The sequence below is a fragment of the Acanthochromis polyacanthus genome, chromosome 10 (assembly GCF_021347895.1).
Source record: "Acanthochromis polyacanthus isolate Apoly-LR-REF ecotype Palm Island chromosome 10, KAUST_Apoly_ChrSc, whole genome shotgun sequence".
Classification (NCBI taxonomy): Eukaryota; Metazoa; Chordata; class Actinopteri; family Pomacentridae; genus Acanthochromis; species Acanthochromis polyacanthus.
This window is the reverse complement of record NC_067122.1, coordinates 27,625,807-27,644,686: the sequence shown is the minus strand read 5'-3', so window position 1 is coordinate 27,644,686 and position 18,880 is coordinate 27,625,807. Positions and strand designations below refer to the sequence as shown.

The window sequence follows — 18,880 nt, the reverse complement described above, 5'->3', positions numbered from 1 at the left end:
CCCGAGAAGGGCTTTATGGCAGGAAAATTTACAGTTTTATTTAGCAGATGCTTTTATCCAAAGCGACATAAATCGGAGACATGAGGTAGGTAGGCGGGGCCTTGCCTAAAGGTCCTCACTGGACAACTGCACCCTGCCTGGGATCTGAACCACCAATCTCCTGTGCCAAAGTCAAGGGTGCTAATCATTCAGCTGATGGATGAAACCAAAAGGCAATATATATGAAGGAGAGTTAAATTTGGAGGACTTGTAAGCATTAACTTACATAAATATGACAAACACACCATAAGAAATATGAATCTCTGAAATGTGAAGATGTTTTCAAGCAACAACAAAAAAAAACCCTAAATGAAATCAATATTTGATGTGAGTAGCCTTTAAAAAAAAGCCCCAGGTCTCTAAGGTACCCTTATGGACATTTTCTCAAGTTCCTTGGCAGGTAGGTCGTTCCAGGCATCTTGGAGAAGTTGTTACATTTCCTCTGTGGATTTAGACTGTTTTATTGTCTCCGCAGTGCTAAGATCACCACTCTGTAGAGGCCATCTGTTGCACGACTTCTTGTTCTGCTTCTTGCTGAAGATAAATCTTTATAAAAATCGAAGAGTTTAAAGGTGCTAGCACTTTTTCACAGTGTAGCCGGTTTGTATACAGCACAATAAATAAATAAAGCACAGCTGAATTAAATATCTCATCACTGGGGCCGTGATGATTTCAGTGTTTCAGACAAACTGTTGCACTTTGTGTAGGTACGTTTTGCTGGACAAAAAAATCACTAACTCCAGCTTCCCTGTGGGTCATGATGTCTTATTGATGACAGAAGTCAGAGGAGACCCACAAGACTTTCTTCATCTAACAGACGGGGCAGAACAAAGGAAATGTAGTACAATAGTTTGGGAGACACACTGCTGGAATCCACTCCTGTCAGCTAATAAGTAAGGGTAGAACGATTAGCCAATTCAAATCGACACTCCGGGCTTAATGTCAGAAATATATGTGCATTAATTCAAATGGCTTGAAGTGGGCTAAAGCTGGGACTGAATCACAGTTGAAACTGCAGACTTCTCTGCATTAGAAAAGCTTAATATGACAGGCGTATTCTGGTTTTAAGTTTAGTGCCTACAAGCGCTGTTCTCCCCTGTAAGCCAGGGGAAGTCATGCTTACCCTGTTAGTTGAGCTATTATTGTCATTTTAATACAAAGATCAAGTTTCCCTTGTCATAAGAACAAGATAAACATCATCTGCTTCTTGTGGTCGGCTATTAGCCACTTTAACTGACAATTTCTTCAAATTACAGAAACAGAGTCCCTTAGGACTGTAAAGTGTACAATTGTTGGTCAATTTGTGTGTTGTAGAAGTGTAGCAAGCTGCTGCGGCAGAAGATTTTAAGCCTGTTAAAGGGAAGCTTCACTGTAAAACAAAATCAATTGGACATCTAGTTAAACGAATGGATGGTTTTTAAAATGTGAAATTGATAATTAAACGTTTATCTGGAGATTTTCCAGGAGAAAGGCCAAAACAAAGTAGAGTGGAAAACCATAAACACAAGGTTAAAAATGTAAACAGGTAAAATAAATATGTAAATAAGTCAATAAATAAAGAGCAGAAAAAAATAAAATGGACAATACAATAAATACACTTTAAAGTATGAATTAGATGATGAAATTTAACAACAACAAAAATAATTATGATCATTATTATTGCTATTGTTATTATTATTGTTATTATTATCACTGTATAAAAATGGAAATGAAATTATGTGTCTCATATTTGGTGATGTCACCAAATTCCCAGAATATCTCTACCCGACTTCAACTCGATATCAAGCTATGCTCACGTTATGTTAAATGGATGGTAGAAATGGGGAAAGATTTACATGTTTGAACTGGGAGGGTTCATGTCACCTGACAACTAAAGATGGCTGCAGAGTTAGCTATTTGAGGTAAAGATATTATAATATTATTTCAATTAAATTACATTGATTACCATGAGATATTCATGTTGCTTTGATTTTCAAATAACGTGCGTATCATAATTTAAAAAACAAATAAACAGAAGTATTGTAAGTCAACTATATTCAATGGATACAGTTAGAACTAGAAAAGCACTCGGAGAGCGCATACCTCCGCCATGCCTTTTGTCTGTCTGTCTGTCCGTCTGTTTGTGCGCATGTGTGTGTGTGTGTGTGTGTGTGTCTGTTTGTCTGTTAACAGCATAACTCAAAAAGTCACGGACGGATTTTCACCAAATTTTTACAGGGTGTCCGGAAGAGCAAAAGTAACAATCGATTAGATTTTGGAGGTGATCCGGATCACCGTCTGGATCCATTGTCCTTCGACCTTCAAAAAAATCCTGGATCCAGACGGTGATCCGGATCACCTCCAAAATCTAATCGATTGTTACTTTTGCTCTTCCGGACATCCTGTAAAAATTGGGTGAAAATCCGTCCATGACTTTTTGAGTTATGCTGTTAACAGACAAACAGACACACACAGACACACACACAGACACACACACAGACACAGACACACACACAGACACACACACACACACACACACACACACACACACACACACACACACACACACACACAAACAGATGGACAGACAGACAGACAAACAAACTCCGGTGATTACATAACCTCCTGGTGGAGGTCATTATGACCTGGACAGCGATGCCAACAGATAGTTACAGGTCACAAAGCTGTTCTTTGCTGTAACTCCAATATGACATCGAATCAGTCAGAGTGAGTGTGTGTGCAGTACAGTCCCAGTGGGCTGCTGCATCTGTGGACCAGTGGACCATCAAAATAGCCCATAAACATTTTACTGGCCCTGTCTGTGTCTTTACTGGTCCTCTCTTTGTGCCTGTCTTTCGGGATGTGCATGACAGCATGCTGCAGGCGTGTTCGTATGTAATCAACCTTCGCTGACTCGAACCCCACACCTGCACACAACCTCTGTGGGCCTGCACTGCTGTTAATGGTCAGGAGGAAATAAAAAACAGAGCAGCAGACGGACTTTAAACCACTGAATAATGCACTTCTGACATGTTTGCTTGTAATTCTTGTATTTTTCGGCTTTGTGAATAAGTCGATGCAGCACTGAATACACTGCTCTTACATAAACGATCATACAAACACAATAGACTTGTTTTTTTTTCACATTTTGACTTGTTATAGCAAGAAAAGCACAGGTGCCCTAAAGCCAATGATGATGGCCTTATTTTATTCAAGCGTGCGTCATCAGACATTCTAACTGGAACACCTGAATGGACTGTCAGTTTTATTAGTCACACTTGCGCTTTTCCAACTGTGGCATGGCCAAGTTCCTGCTGTGGAAAAGGTCCAGCACTTTGGCAAACAACCACCTTTTTAAAAAAATGTTTTGAAATTAAAAAAAAAAACATTTTGTAACTGTAATTTTTGGGGTTAATCACATAGGCTAAATGAAGCAATTATCTTTCAAAGTAACTTTGGCAAACAATAATCACAGAAATTGGATGAATAAAGAGTGGAGAAAAAAAATAATGTTGCCTACTAAAAATCAATTTAGATTTTAAAAAATGCTGATGGCAGGGCGGAGGAAAAAAGACACCGCCAGCGTGAATCCATCAATCCATCCTAGCTTGCCAGGCTGCTCGGTGAGAATGTGATGGGGTGTTTTTGTGGCAGGACACAGTTGGATCCTTCAACCAATTACGCATCATTTTAGTGCCACAGGATATCTAAGCGCTACAGTGCAAGTGCTACTTTACAAATTACAAGAGAAATAAACTACAAAATGACTACCTCTTTAGTCAAAACTCAGCACAGGAAACAGTCAAAACTGGAATACTTGAGTAAAGTTTACACTTAAATAAAATAAACTTCTCTGCCACAACACAGGAAGTGGACAACACTGATCCTCTCGTAGTAGCGCCATGTTCTGTGTTGAAATGTTGAGTCCTGACATTCAAGTGGAGATTATGTATCACCTACCTAAACATTGTTGCAGACCATGTGCATGCTCCATGGCAACAGCACTTCCCCAGTGCACATTCACACTGTCACTGGCTGGTTCAAAACCCTTCGACTCTGCGTTTTGTAATTTTTGTATACAGAACTTAGAGGGCTATGACGTCTTCTTTGTGCCGTTTATTGTCACGCACGTCTCTCGGGAACTGACAGTCAATTTTACACAATCATTCAATATTAAAACAAGGCAATAAAACACAGTGTGTACCTGGTAAACATAGGAAAACCTCTAGTCAGCGGGCTTGGACGTCTCGTACACAGCACATTCATTAGGCTAATGCTCGCTAGTAGGCAGCTCACAGTGTCTCAAACTGCATACATATACTCCTCAAACAAACAAACAACATCAAGAAAACAACCATTTATGAGCCATGCTGTGCTCCACAAGCTATCTCGTGCACGCCTTTCGGGAACTGACAGTGTGACACCAACACCAGTTACACACTACAGCCCCAGAGAGGGCGTTATTGAGCAACAATAAATTAAAATCAAATGACAGCAAGGGGAATTATTTACTGTATGTACACTGTTCCAGCAACAGGAAAATGAGCCCTACTACAGTGCAAAACAACTCGAGGAACAAGACGAAGAGCCTAGGCCTTTGACCTAGCCTACAAACTCCCCAGCTCCTAATCTCAATCTCAGCACCCAAAGGCTCCAACATCCTGGTGTCGGACACCATAAAACACCACAAGAGGCCTCATATCAGCATTAAGGGTCCCTATGCAATATCATACAGATGGTTTTAATGTTGTGGCTGATGCATACTGTCTATATATTTCCATCTGAGCATTAAAGACAGTTAGAAATCAAATAAATGTTATCACAGAGGAGTCTGACTAAGCACAACATTCGTTCACTGTGCGTGTTATCCAATAATTAATTATCTACATAACTAGTATAAAATCAGTTTGGGTGGAAAGAATTTGTGCGAAAAAGGTAATTCATCAAGTTGCTTTGTTTGACTTCTTAAAAAGCAATCACCCATGGATAAATATAACGCAGGAGAGATTCATGATATTATTTAACCCTCTGAACTCCAAAACAGCATGCCATCTTTAAAAAACTACACTATTTATCCAAGCAAAAAGCTGTGAAATGAGAAAGAAAAAAGCATTCAAATGTAAGCCTACGATCATATTTCATCAAAATCCCTTCATTCTACTTGTCTCATTAAAAAAAAAACGAGAAAAATAAAGGATCTGCATTAACCAGGTTTTCTAAGGAACAAGACATTCTGTGCTTTTCACTGCAATTGTGAAGCAATTAATTACTCATCTGCATCCAATAATGTGATAAAAATTCTGAGAGCTTTTAGCCCCGTTGCAGGGTGTGTTTGCACAGAGCAGAGAGAGCTTAGTATGGAAACAAATTCAGAATGAAAGCAATAAAAAATCTCTCTAGGTTATCTAGGATCACTGTGTTTTTTCTCCAATATTCTTAACACCTGTGGACACTTGCAAAAATGCTGTAAATGTTGATTCTACGTCTTTTCAATTTTTGGTAAATAATTAATCAAAGAAATTTAGTTGTTGTCTTTTTTATTATTCATTGCATTTTAAATTTGCAAAACTGCACAAAAGATAACTTTGAGTTCTCTCCACTTCTAGCTATGTTTGTGCTGTTTCCATAGAGATGCATGATTGTATATTATGCATTGAAAAATGAGCCTGCAGTGAGTACAAACATGACAGGAGTAAAGAAATGCCCAGAAACTCCTTAGGGTTAAGAGGGTTACTGATCCATGATTGTAAATCTTGTCACAAAGTATTGTAAGAACCCTGGATTGGTACATTATGGCAATGCAACCACATGTCAGGCCTGCTAAGGTGATCACAATATTGTCATTTGAAAAGATGATATCACCCTCCCACATGGATTACCATTTTTCAAATGCTATACTTCCAGGAGAAAAATCTTCAAAGCACACAGTGTCTCACAGCCAGTTCCACAGTTATCAAAGTGCCTTTTTATGAGATCATGATACCAGTGTGCCCCGTGATGATCTCAGAACTGATATTTAACACAGCGCTCTCTGCCAAGAATGAAATAGAGAGCTGGGGGTGAAATACATGCAAACTATTTTACTTAAAATGTTGGTGTAATGAGCTGCCTCGGTACTAAAGTACTGACCTTCACACAACTAGGCAAAGCCGAGTCCTGCAGCTAGGCATTGCTAACTCTGATAAATATTGATCAGTGAGTACTGTTCACAAATCTATATATATTAGCCTGGAAATGATAAATGTGATAAATGTAATTCATGCCCGTGGCTACAGCAGCTGTGACCTGCCTGAGAAAGTGAGTTCTTCAGATCTACTGTGTATATTATCTTACCTCTGGGGTTATTGAGTGCAGCTTCAGTGGCCTTCCTGCCCTCTCCACAGTGGCTCTGGTCAAAAGGCAGACACTGCTCCCCCGTGCCGGCTACTACCTCAAGGTTACGAGATGGATCTTTTGGCTGGCCAAGGTTCCTCACCCGGTAAACTCTGCGACTGCTGGTGTCGGACACGTACAGAACTTCCCCCATCGGGTCCATGGCCAGATAATACTTATGTGCAGGGCTGGTGCTAGTAAGAGAACAAAGATTATTGAAAATAAAGTAACGCAGATTCAGTGGTAAAGATGCATTGCAGTGCATTTTCCTAAGACTTGCAACGGTTCATAGCTGGCAGTTTCTTTTTGTTCTTCTACACCCCCAAAGCTGCATCACACTGCAGTTTGAAGTTATACTGACAGAGAGACTAGCCTACTTTTTGGAAAATTATCATATTCCTCAGTGCTCATGGCTAGACAACACCATCAGCTGAGGTAAAGGTATTTAGAGACAATCAGGTCATCCTAGAGAATAGCATTAGTGTGAGAGACTCCGGGAGTAGACCTGTGCCTGCACTGAAACAACAAGATTAATGTCTTCTAATTTCCATAGTACAGATGGCCACAGTCACCGCAGCTGAATAGCAGTTCTAAGTGATAATCTCATTGTTAGTGCTGGGCATTAGTATAGTTACAAAGTATTCATTTCAAAGTATTAAATCAGGGACTAATATGTTCCTTGTATGTCAAAACTAACACTAATCCAGTTTGATAAAGGTAACACAAGCTAATGTCAACATACTCCTTCATAACACTCCATTTAAACTGCAATTTAGATTCTATGTCAGTAGAAAAACAGCACAAATCCTCACAAGACCACCGTAGGCCATCCTTCATAAGCAGAAGTAATCCTGTTCAAGAGGAAAGTGCTGCCCCTGGATCCACACATCAGACAACGCTCTGATAAGGTGCTACACCTTTTCTGCATTATTAGAACAGACGCTATAATACATAAACCCCACGACAGCTTTTCATAAAATCTAAAAGATGTAACACTACAAAATGATCATAACTAATTCCTTCTTTTGAAGCCAGTGTTTCCACGGGAGGCATACCAGAATATGTGGATGTTTTTGACATAAAACTGAATTTGAATTACTCCCACTTCATAATTAGACACCTTATTTCTTGAGCTTTGCAACAGAATAAAATATAACTGGACCAAAGGAATGGGATTTGATTAAACACACATGGCCAAAAGTATTGGTACCATTCCACTTAATTAAAAAAATACATTTTTCTCTAAAATGGGCTTGCCAAAGCAACTGGAGTCCATCACTCTGAATTCCATGTTTGACAGAAGAATGCTTTTTACTTAGATGCAACACAACATTTACATATTTATTTGAACTTCTGTTACATCACTAGTGCTTTTTTTCTGCACAGCTGGTTGCAAACTGCTGCATTTCTTTGCAGCTTGATGATGTTTCCTCCCAACTGTGACTTTCAGCTCTTTCTATAGATGTTCAATTAGATTAACATCAGTCTTCACGGCGGGTATCTGCAGAACAGTTCAGTGTTACTTGGGCGGTTTTAGATGTAAGTTTTGGATCCTTATCCCGACCTGTGACTGAAACAAAGCTCTCTTAGGCTGGTGCAGCATGTTTCGCTCCAGAAGGCCTTGATTATCTACTGATTTCACTGTGACCCTGCACAGATTCAACACAACACCGCTGAGCCTGCTCCATGCTTCACTGTGGGGATGGTGTCCTTTGTGTTTGAAAGCTCAATTTTTCCTTCTGTGAGCTAATCTTGTTTCATCTGTCCAAAGGAAGTTCTCCCAGAAGGATTGCGGCTTGTCTACATGCATTTTATCAAACACAGACCAAGATTTTTTCATGTTTTTCTTGCAAAAATAGTTCTTCCTGCTTCTTCTTTCATTCAGAAAGTGAATGTTGGCGCAACCAGACACTGTCGCACCTTAACCTTAGAGGTCAAGAGGAAAGCGGTGTCCTGTTTTGAGGTTTTCTTTGTTCTAGTTCCAACATTTGAACTATCTTCTTGGCCAATTTAGTGCAAGTTTAACTCTTGCAGCCTCATCCAAGGAGGTTGGCTGGTTCCCAATGGACCTTAAACCTCCAAATAATATTAGCAGCAGTGTTTTGGGAAAAAAAAAAGAGGCTCATCTCCTCTGACAACTCTCTTCTTCACTTTCTCTTGTCCATGTTCAGTGTGATAATGATACAAACAACCCAGCAGGCACTTTTCTCCATTAAAACAGGCTGAATGATGGATTTTAAAATTGAAGACACCTGTGATGCTAATTGAAGACAGCGGTCTGCTTGAAATATCACTAGAATCCATTTATTTACCACCATTTTTCAGGTGCAGCAATAATTCTGTCCGGGCTATTTTAAAAGGTCTTTGTAGAATAAGACAGAATTCAGATCCTTTCACAGCTTCTTTGTTGTCAAAAGCATGCACATATGCCTGTGTACCTTTGGTGTGCTGTGTATGAATGGATAATTGCTTCAATGAGGTGTAAAAGGGCACTTTTGGACATGTCTGTAATGCTCGAATTTGCTTTATTTACTAAGGAAATAAAGGAGAACCGATGTCTCTTTATGTTCTAATGCACACCTGTATAATGCTCAGTACAAAACCAGCAGCATCCAGAGACCCACAGTTGCTTACAATGAAGCCATGAGGATATTTCTGTGTGAGCTAAGATTTTATAGTGTTAGTCAACCATTCGTGTGCATAAATGTACCCACATGTCAAGCAGCGAAGCGGAACCTTATGTATAAATGTATGTGCAGACTGAATAAAGCAGAGAACCGTGTGAATCTTACCAAAAGCTGCATAGCTTCATCAAATTTCTGCAATCCGACACCTCCGTTGCAAGAACACTTGTGCATTTTGGGAGGGGGCTATGCTCATCTGCTTTTGATTTTATATGTGCACTTTATGTGTATGTGTATGCGTGACGTCATCTTTAGTTGTTGCATTTATCGTCTTTTTATGTAAGATGGTCCATAATACAACAAACTGAACTGCAGCAGGAATAAAATGGGAACGAGAACAGGGAGGGGAAACAACATTGAACAAAGGTTCAAGAGCAAACATAAACCAAAGGAAATTCATATAGCTGAATTTGGCCTAAACTGAAAAACTCGCAAGGACACATTACATCTGTGGTTCCATTAGTTATTGTCAGTTTATGAAAGGTGCACAAAACACTGGGAGCGTATTCAACAGAAGCCTCAAATACACTGTTTTCTGTATGCAGGATGAACCATGGAATTATTTACTTTTCATGCTCTTCACATGAAACTGTCTTTTGTCGTGCCTCGGGCTTACAGTATGAGTCCACTGTGAAAATTGACTTCATTTACCCCTGTATTGACTGTGAGCCGTATAGAGTACTTTGTGTAGGATGAATGGCAACAACGTGGGCCTGCAGCTGTACAGAGAAGTCTTGACTTTGTACATATAGTCTGCAGTTCATTAATTCATGAAACCTTTGATATTGTCAGGCTATTGTGTTGCATTATTCAGTGTTGAACACAGTGATTGCAAAAGAGAAAAAGGAAGAAAAAAAAGTGAGAGGAAATTTAAATTTTACACTTTGAACACTGAAACTAACTCAGTTCCAAGCAATTACTTTGTAGCGTGAAATCCAATGTCAGCCGGGTCTGGTCAAAGGCCTTCTGACAATTAAACTCGAAGACACGGCATTAAAATGTTCTTTTTTTCCCTTTTTCCATGGTTATTCAATGAAAAATGTCTAACATGGGAAATTACAATGTCAAGAAAAATATTTCTATTGTCAGGCTTTTGCATAGTCTTCCTCAATTAAAGTATTTTTCACACCTGAAACCATTTCTGGGGGACTAATCATTCTTACAATTTTCTGTTTGCTTTGGACAGCAGATGTATGCTGTGAGACTGCTCTAAAGCTACAAGTTTTACTTTTAAAAAAGAACATTTCCATTTGATGTAAGACTGAACCTTCCCACAACCCAGAGGACAAAAAAAAACAAAACACTGCAACACAGGCAAGGGTGCTGTCAGTCATCTAGTCCATTAAGTGCATAACTGTTTACAGAGCTCAGCTCTGAACTGCACATACATAATTTAAACTTGATCCTAAGAGAGTTATTCACCGAGTTTCAAAATGTGCCACTGCTCAGTGCAGCATATCATATCTGCTGGGCCTCTGGAAGCTACCACAAGCTTTGCACGGTGCATATAGCTGATTACAAACAACTTCACCTGTCTTTTTCTCAATTAGATGCTCACTATTCTGAATACATTTATCCAGTGGAAGCAAAATGAACAGCAATAACAACCACTGCACAAACAATCCCACTCTAGCTTCTCTTGATCCCTGTGCACATAATAACAAAACCATGATCAGAGCTGATAGACACTGATCTGGCTGCTTCTCACCGTCTGAATCGACCGTCTGGGTTCTCAGACAATACTGTATTGAGGACTTCCTCGCCGATTTGCTTTACTGCTCACTCAAACTCTTGAAGGGAAAGAATAGACGGTGGTTTCACGTTGAGTACTTCCCATATTGTCTCCCCCTCAGAGAGCACCTTGTTTTGAAGCCCTGTTGGCTGATAGGCACTTTGCTGGGAAGAATGCATAGTGAAATGCTTTGAAAGCCGAATATGGATGAATAATTAATGCATTTGACTTAGGAGAACAATAGTATAGAATAAAAGAGAAACACTAACATGCTGCTAACAGTAAAAAGCTGCCGTGGAGAAAAAGAAGCTGGAACTAAAAGGGAAACCTCCAGGGTAAGAAAAGGGTATTCAAAGAGCCTTCAGAAGAATCCAGTTCATTCGGTGTAGAACCTACATTTGTGGTTCCCAACCTTTTTTCTCTTATATTGCCCCTCACACCTGCAGGATAAACTCAGGAACCCACTTTCATCTTCCAAATGTGTTCTTGTGAACTTATTTCAGGGTGAAATTTAACAATTACCAATATATAAAAGGCTATAATAGTGGAATTATCTTTGTCCCACAGCTGAACGGTCACTGGTAAGGCTGATTTATTTCAGTTTGCATTCGCACTACAACAAATGGCAGTCATTAGACATTTCAAACATTTATATTTTATGCAAAATTGACCATTTATTCATTGCTTTAAGTTCACTATTTTACCAACTTCTATATTTTCCTTAAATCTATTTGAACCATTTTCCCATATAGGAGCCACTAATTAGCTGATATAGAAGATCAATTACCCATTAATTGTGGCTCTTATTCAACTAAATATAATTCATTTTTGCTAGTTAATTCATATCTTTATGCACTGCTTATAGCTGTCTGGTATAACCACTTATCCACTTAAGGCTAATTTAATCATTTATCCTCTGCCTTTAGAGAGCTCTGGGTTGCCGATTAGAAGGTCAGGGGTTCAAATGCTATTGTTGGGACTTTTAGCTGGGCTTCGTATCTTGGCTAACCCTGCGTTCTGACACTAACTTCCTAACAAAGCTGGGATATGTGAGGAATAAAGAACTTGCTGAAATGTATTCGTGACAAATCAAGACTTCTTCTACGTTCAGCTGTATGTGTTCTAGTCTGCTGTTTTTCACATCCAGATGTTTCCAGGTGTTGTAGCTGCATCAATATGTATTATTCCTCCAAATGGAACAGTAATTTCTACACATCCAAATGGTGACAGCTGCAGAAGAAGAACCACTGGCTTAGCAGAAATTAGCATGGTTTGAATATTTATACATTTACCGTGCATGCATACATATATATATACACACACCCACCCACAAAGTGCAACCGTGAACACCCAGTCAGGTTATCCTTTTTGCACGGCCTGAAACTTTGGCATTGTAGAGATACGGTATCGTGAAAAATCCTCTGTGTTTTCAAATCGGATAAAGCCCGTCTTTCTCTCTCACAAATGCCCACAAGCACACACACGATCGGCCCGAGATAACCCACGACAGCGTCGCACACGCAGACAGACATGCAAGCACCGGCGAACACTCAAACCCTATAACATCTGTCTAATCTTCTGTCAAACACGGTGTATTGAGCTCACACCACCAATCATTGCTTGGGGCCAGGGACGACGGTGAGGCCATTCCAGGCCTCAGGCTTTTAGCCCGGCTCAGGAAGTGAGTGAACCGATGCATCCTCCAAACAGACTTTCAGTAATCCTCTGAAAAATGAAATCCTTGACATTTTGGCTGTTTTCCAATTTACAAATTTAATATCGGCCAGCAAAATTTAAATGCAATCGTAGTAAATGCAGATTTCGTCTGCGGTGTGCGCTTCAGGGGGGAAATCGGGTCAATGCAATTTGCAACAAGCAAACCAAGGTAAAGTGCTGCAAGGTATTTTGTAGCCTGTCCCGTCTTTTCTCTTGACACACGGTTTTGTGTGCACGTACTAGTTTTGTGTGGAGGTGCATAGAGGCGGTGTTAATCACCAGTTCTCACCTGTGTCTGGTGTCCCGGTTCCTGATAATAAGCCATAAAGGAGCATTTGAAAGGGAGAGAAGAGAAGGTAAAAACAATTATTTATGATGCAAACGAGAGTCACTCAGAATTTCATAGGCTACTACGAGTCAATTTTCTGCTCATAAAGTGAGATTAGGGTTGATTTAGACGGCTGTATTGTTTCACATTAAATATTAACCTAAACAGGAAGGTTTTTGGCATTTCCTCCCAGAGGACAGGGAAGTATCAAATACAGACACGGTGAAACCTCCGTCTGAACCAGAAATATTTGTCAGGGATGCAATAATAACAGCGAATGAGAGAGTAAAGTTACATAAGGAGAATACTTTACAGGACAAATGACTGTGCAATCCCATCGAGATTCTACGCTTGAGAAAATACAGAAATAGAGAATGTAGTGCCTGCAGCGTAGTAGGAGATATCATCGTCATAATCCGCCGAAAAAAGTATCTTTGTTTCACAGCAAAGACTCTCAGCTGCTCTCACATCCTAAAGAGGTAGATTAGAGGCTGTGATGTCTGAACCTCACACACTCTGCCTCTGCATGGAGACAAACTTCACAAAGTATTCTACTGAGATCAAACAGATCACAACCGCAGATGCCAACCAGAGCTAATGCCACACTAATCCATATCAGCCTAGCTAATTTTGTTTTAATTTTGCTTAAGTCAATCCAATGCACAAAATCCCACCATTTCCCAAAGTGGGAGATCCCTACAGAGCACAGTCTCATCTTGTGACAACCAAAGCCAAAGAGATCCCGGTTCTCACTTGAGTTCCAGTATGGTTCTGGTGTATCCATCCGGATGGACCCTACGGATGAAGTTAAAGTCCCCCACGTAGAGAGAGCCATCAGGGCCGCTGGCCAAAGCCACAGGGGCGAAAAGCATCATGTCCCGAGCTGCTCCACTGCAGCTCGGACCACAGGGGACGCTCCGGTAGAAACCATTCCCCATGACAGTGCCAATGACCGGGGGCTGTTGGGACAGGAAGACGTTTTCCCCGTTGCCTTTGTGGAGGATTCCTTGGGAGAGAGAAGCGCAATGAATACCCTAACCCTCTAAATCCAAATTTCTTTTTTTTAATTCATTGTTGAGTCTTTTTTCACAGCAAAACAAATCCCCACACCTCTATAAAAACAGCATTAACGTGGCTAGAAGGAGAGGGACATGAAAAAATACCCAGCACAATTAAAAGCAACAAAACAAAAAAGAAAAAAACAACAACCTTAGATTGATTTAATTTTCAAAAAATGCCTAAAATGCTGTGACTCTACATACTATAGACATTTTAAACTTGATTCCATGCTTGTCTCCTATATGTGGAAACACTTCCTGCAGTTCAACCCAGTTCAGCTGGAAAGTCCTTGAATGTTTGCCACCCAACTGTTGGTCACAGCTGAGTCACTTACGGCTCATTAGTCGTGCCAAGAAGTGCAGGATCTTTTGTTTTTCACAGAATCTAGTTAGTACAAACTATTTAATTCTGGGGTAAAATTGCTAATACTACTACATAAAACAAAAGGGACCTTGATCAAAAATTACAATTTTTAAGCTTAGATTTGGTTAACTTCCCCCGAACAAAAAAGTAATTTATACACTAGCAGAAAGTTTAAAATCTAACGATTCTCAGTTGTCTCAGTTTGTGTCTTTGAAATACTGTGTTTTGATGATTTTTTAAAAGACAACATGCCCTTCATTCCAGTTTTGAGGTTCAGAAGGTTAGAGGTACAGAAAATACATTTCCTAAGTCAGCATATTGCCATTGCTGATGGAATCCACAACAGTTCCTATTTTCAAACACATTTTACCCAAAGTTGTACAGTTTTGACTATTTGACATAGCACACTTTGTATATTTTTTTCTTTATTTATTTTTGCTTTGTCTGAACTCCTCACACAGGATTCAAGAGAGCAGGAGAAATGTGAAAAGAGGTGACATCTCTGCATCAACAAAGATGCATCAATACTTTCAGTCTAAATGTGATGACAGTAGTTGGGCTGTCAATGAAACCTGAACCAACAACCCTCACACTGAACCTACCACATTTTTCAGTGTTGAACTCTAAATAAATAATAACAAACATTGTTGTTTTTCCCACCTGAAAGAACTGAATAATATCAGATAGAATTACTTAATGGTGAATATAGTCGCATTTTTAATTATTTACGAAAGGACAATCGTGTTTCTACATTAAAAGTGTTTTTTATTTTATGCTTTAAAAATGCAATGAAGACAGCACATATATAACAATTTTAGAAGTTGCATTCATTGAAAGAAACAATAAGTCCAGCTGCAAAGCTTTTGTTTGATTTTGTTGACTACTGGAGCCAAAAGTTTTTACAGAAGACTTTTTAAAAATCTCTTTGCATCTTTCTTTCTTTTAAAAAAAAAATCGATTTTTCATCATGTTTATAAAAATAAAATGTTAATTAACTATGAAAAATATATGAACAAACACTTAACTGTATAAACCTTCAGAATATAGTTTGGTATAAAAGTGGAATGTCGTGTTTATGTAAGTAGTACTGAAGTGGAGATTTCTGGCTCAAAGTATGAGAAAAAACTCATTTTGACAAGGATATATTTTATGATGCATTATCTCATTAAATATGTTCTAATTTAAATAAAAGTCCAAAAGATAAAGTGTGGTAAAATCATAACTTTTAAAAAGACTTTTGAGTAGGATGTAAAAATGTTTTAGCTCGTAGCATCTTGCCTTCAAATTTAAACCATCTTCCAAGGACTTTAAGAAAGATAGTAACTGTGGTTCTTGGCACTACGATGTTGACTCACCTGAACCTTGTATTTTTACAATTCTTACTTCAAACAGTGAAATGGAAATAAGTCTTGAACTTTTTTGTGTTGTTTCTGGCAGTATCATTTCATACCCCCTCAAGACAATCAGATGGAATAAATGCAATTTTCATGCGGCCTTGTTATCCTTTTTGTTTCAAAGTCACAGAGAGCACCATTTCTGTGTTGTTTTCCAAAAAGAGAAAATAAATAAATTCAGTTAAATTCATTGCAAGTCAGTCCAATTCAATTTGTGCTTTTGAAAACACAGCCAGCCTTGTTGTGCCAAAAGCAAATAAAGCAGAAAAAAATTGAAAATAGCATGGGTTTTTGTGAGGCTACTTTGTATCGTGTGAGTGAACCCACCGCTGCGGATGTTGAGAGCGTGGTGTTTGTCCAGAGACCAGCCTCCGAGGTTGGAGGGAACCAACTCAAATCCCTGCATCAGTGCCGTCCTCCTTTCCCATTGAACAACACCAGGACACGACTCATACTCGTAGCCGACTGATACTGCAATACAAGCACATACGCATTCTTGACGTTATGCAGTATCCAACAATAATTACATACGTGTTGCAAACCTGCTGAGTTTGACACCAGACTATACGCACAACTATTTGTAATGAACCCAGCAGCCAGACTTTACACACCAGCTCACACTTCCTCCCCTCCAACATCTCTCTAAAAAACTGTATTGTATCGAGTGGGGAGAGAGATGAAAAGCCTGTAGCGAGACCTCATCAGTGTGTGCATGTGAGAGAGATCAGTGAGGAGTGGAGGCGTAATCAGGAGGAGCCCGTCTTCATGAAGGAGCCCTAGAATTAGCTGCTTGGCCTCTTGGTTATAATGATACGCTGTGCAGCTTCCCACTACGACTAACAACTATCAACAGCTTTTTCTTTTTTCTTTTCTTACTTGGCAGGATAATATATGTTTTAGAAATTTACCACTTGCGTTATGTTCAAAGGTAGCAGGTGACAGAGCTGTAAGCAGCAGGAGGAACACACAAACATGCTTACATACATGTTACAACATGTCATCATATGCAGGGAAAGATCCCAGCATGAAATCACCAGGGTTTTTCAGATGTGAGAAGAACTATATATGTCCTTAGCTTTAAGTGCTGTAGTTAAGTGCAATTTCAAGAGCTGTGGTCATTTTCTACTCATGCTATTATGTACTTTCTGTCTTTTTATTCTTGTACTGTACGCTATATTTATTGCAGTGAACAGGAATTCTGAAGACAGATACTGTTCACAATAAAACATCTTAAAGGATAGCATATGTTACTATAATACATACCACAGTAAATAATAACACACAAAGCTGAAATTTGACATTAGGCAGAATTAATATACAAAGAATTATGTGCTCATGTTTCGTTTCTACAAAAAGTTTTATTTTGGCAACATTTGAAAAACAAAACTTTGAATTTGCAATGGAATATATTTATCCCTTGATACTTTTGTTTAAAGCTGCTTAAATAGATTTTTTGCCACTTGGGGGCAGCACAACAAATTGAAAACACAGTAGCATATTATTGCCTTGAAAATTTAATATGGTGAACTTCAGAGCAAACTACACTAACACTACACACAGAGCCCCAAGCTTAGCATTTTTTGGCATCTATGTGGCTTTTGGAGCTAAATGCTAGGTTCAAGAGCTCGCGAGAACTTTGACTGCTGTTTGGCTCTTGGAAGTAGACTACAGCTTGAACAGCTGCCTGCTGTCTGGAAATCACTTCAATGAGAGTTAGGGTCCTTTCACAGCTGATCTAAATGCTAAAATAAAGACAACTGGGTTTGAGTTAGCTGCAGAGGTTTCACATCTCATCCGAAAGGCTGCTTCAGGTCTAACTAACTTGTAGGTGTTTGTTTCTACATATTTAACCTCTTGAGGGATCATTAGCACCTTGAGAGTTCTTGAGGTCACAAATGAGTCACTGATCCAACTGGTGAGTCACCGAGTGGAGGGGCTTGTATCGGGGCAATCTAAGGACTCACACCATGTGACCTCAATGACTCTCACGGTGCTAATGACCCAACGGGAGCTTAAATGTCTGGGCTTAAAGATGACATGTCTTCAAGAAACTCAAGTCCAGTTGGCTTCATTTTAGCACTTCAATACAACAGGACCTGGACGACTGAGAATCTTCAGACATCTTTCAAACAGAATGCATTTGGTCCTACTTTTTGATTTTCAGTTTGATTAGAAACACAATTACACATGTAAAACCTTCTGTTGACAACAATCTTGGAAATAAAGTCACAAACAGAAGGCCTCAGTCTTGATCAAACTGAACCATGGCTCACTTCGATTCTCGTGTGAAAGCATTTTTGGGACAGTTTGGACCAAACACAGGAAGTTACCAGAGGATAATCAGAATGGAGATTAAGGACAAAAGAGCCGTGATAACACAAAGAGTCCCTTTTTAATTGAATTACGGTCCAACAAAAACGTGAGCAGGAGAGCAGTGTCACCTGAAAATAAAGAAACCACAGCAGCAGTACACAAAGGAGCACAATTCTAATAGAAAAAGCAGCGAGTTGGCCAATGAGAAGGACAAATTATCTTTTATGACATCATGGATTCTGGGCACTCGCCCAACAAACTCACCCATTAGGTGGTGGAGTCGTCTCCAGCTCCAACTTCAAATGTATCTATAGATGTGCTTCCTATTTCTGCTGTCACACAGCAGCAATATTTCTTTCAGCAGTCCTTTTATTTCAACAGAGCACAGCACATACCACCAGAAACAATAACATAGTCTATACTGACACAAAGAACAAGATATAATGAAACGTCAAAAACAAAGAATGAATTATTCATCCTGATGGCCTGTATTCTATTAAAAATTAGTGGCAACAGTAGGTGAACAAGTCTGGAGTACTGAAGGGAGTGCTGCTGGTTGTAAAAATAATAAAACAGCGATTATGTTAACCTGAGAGTAAGAAGTCACTACATCTTTCTTACTTAACCAAATGAAACACTTTACCCACATTTGTTTCTAAGTTAATGTACTGCACGTCTACTGTATAATTAAAGCTGTGGGAGTTCGGTACAGTTGAGTTTGTCACATTTCAAAACGACTGCTTAAATGAAGATAATTATTTACCACACAGTGAGGACAGCTTGACACCTCTGACACTAAAGCCGTAGAAGAACAGTTGTCGCTGTCAATCACTGTTGCCGCTGATCTCTCTTAACTTGCTTCACTGTAGACCAGCACGCCTGTGAATTGACGGGTGCTCAA

The 18,880-nt window shown here is 39.3% G+C and overlaps 1 protein-coding gene across 1 annotated transcript in view; it reads right to left on the bottom strand.

Annotated features, from left to right (window-relative positions):
• tenm1 (teneurin transmembrane protein 1) overlaps positions 1 to 18,880 on the bottom strand; it is a 194,627-nt gene that overhangs the window by 46,119 nt on the left and 129,628 nt on the right. Inside the window, exons 19-22 of the mRNA XM_022205180.2 lie at positions 15,994 to 16,137; positions 13,604 to 13,856; positions 12,812 to 12,832; positions 6,352 to 6,584 (exon numbers count right to left, since the gene is read on the bottom strand). Of these exons, the coding sequence (XP_022060872.2) occupies positions 6,352 to 6,584; positions 12,812 to 12,832; positions 13,604 to 13,856; positions 15,994 to 16,137 (651 nt within the window). The remainder of the gene's footprint in view (positions 1 to 6,351; positions 6,585 to 12,811; positions 12,833 to 13,603; positions 13,857 to 15,993; positions 16,138 to 18,880) is intronic.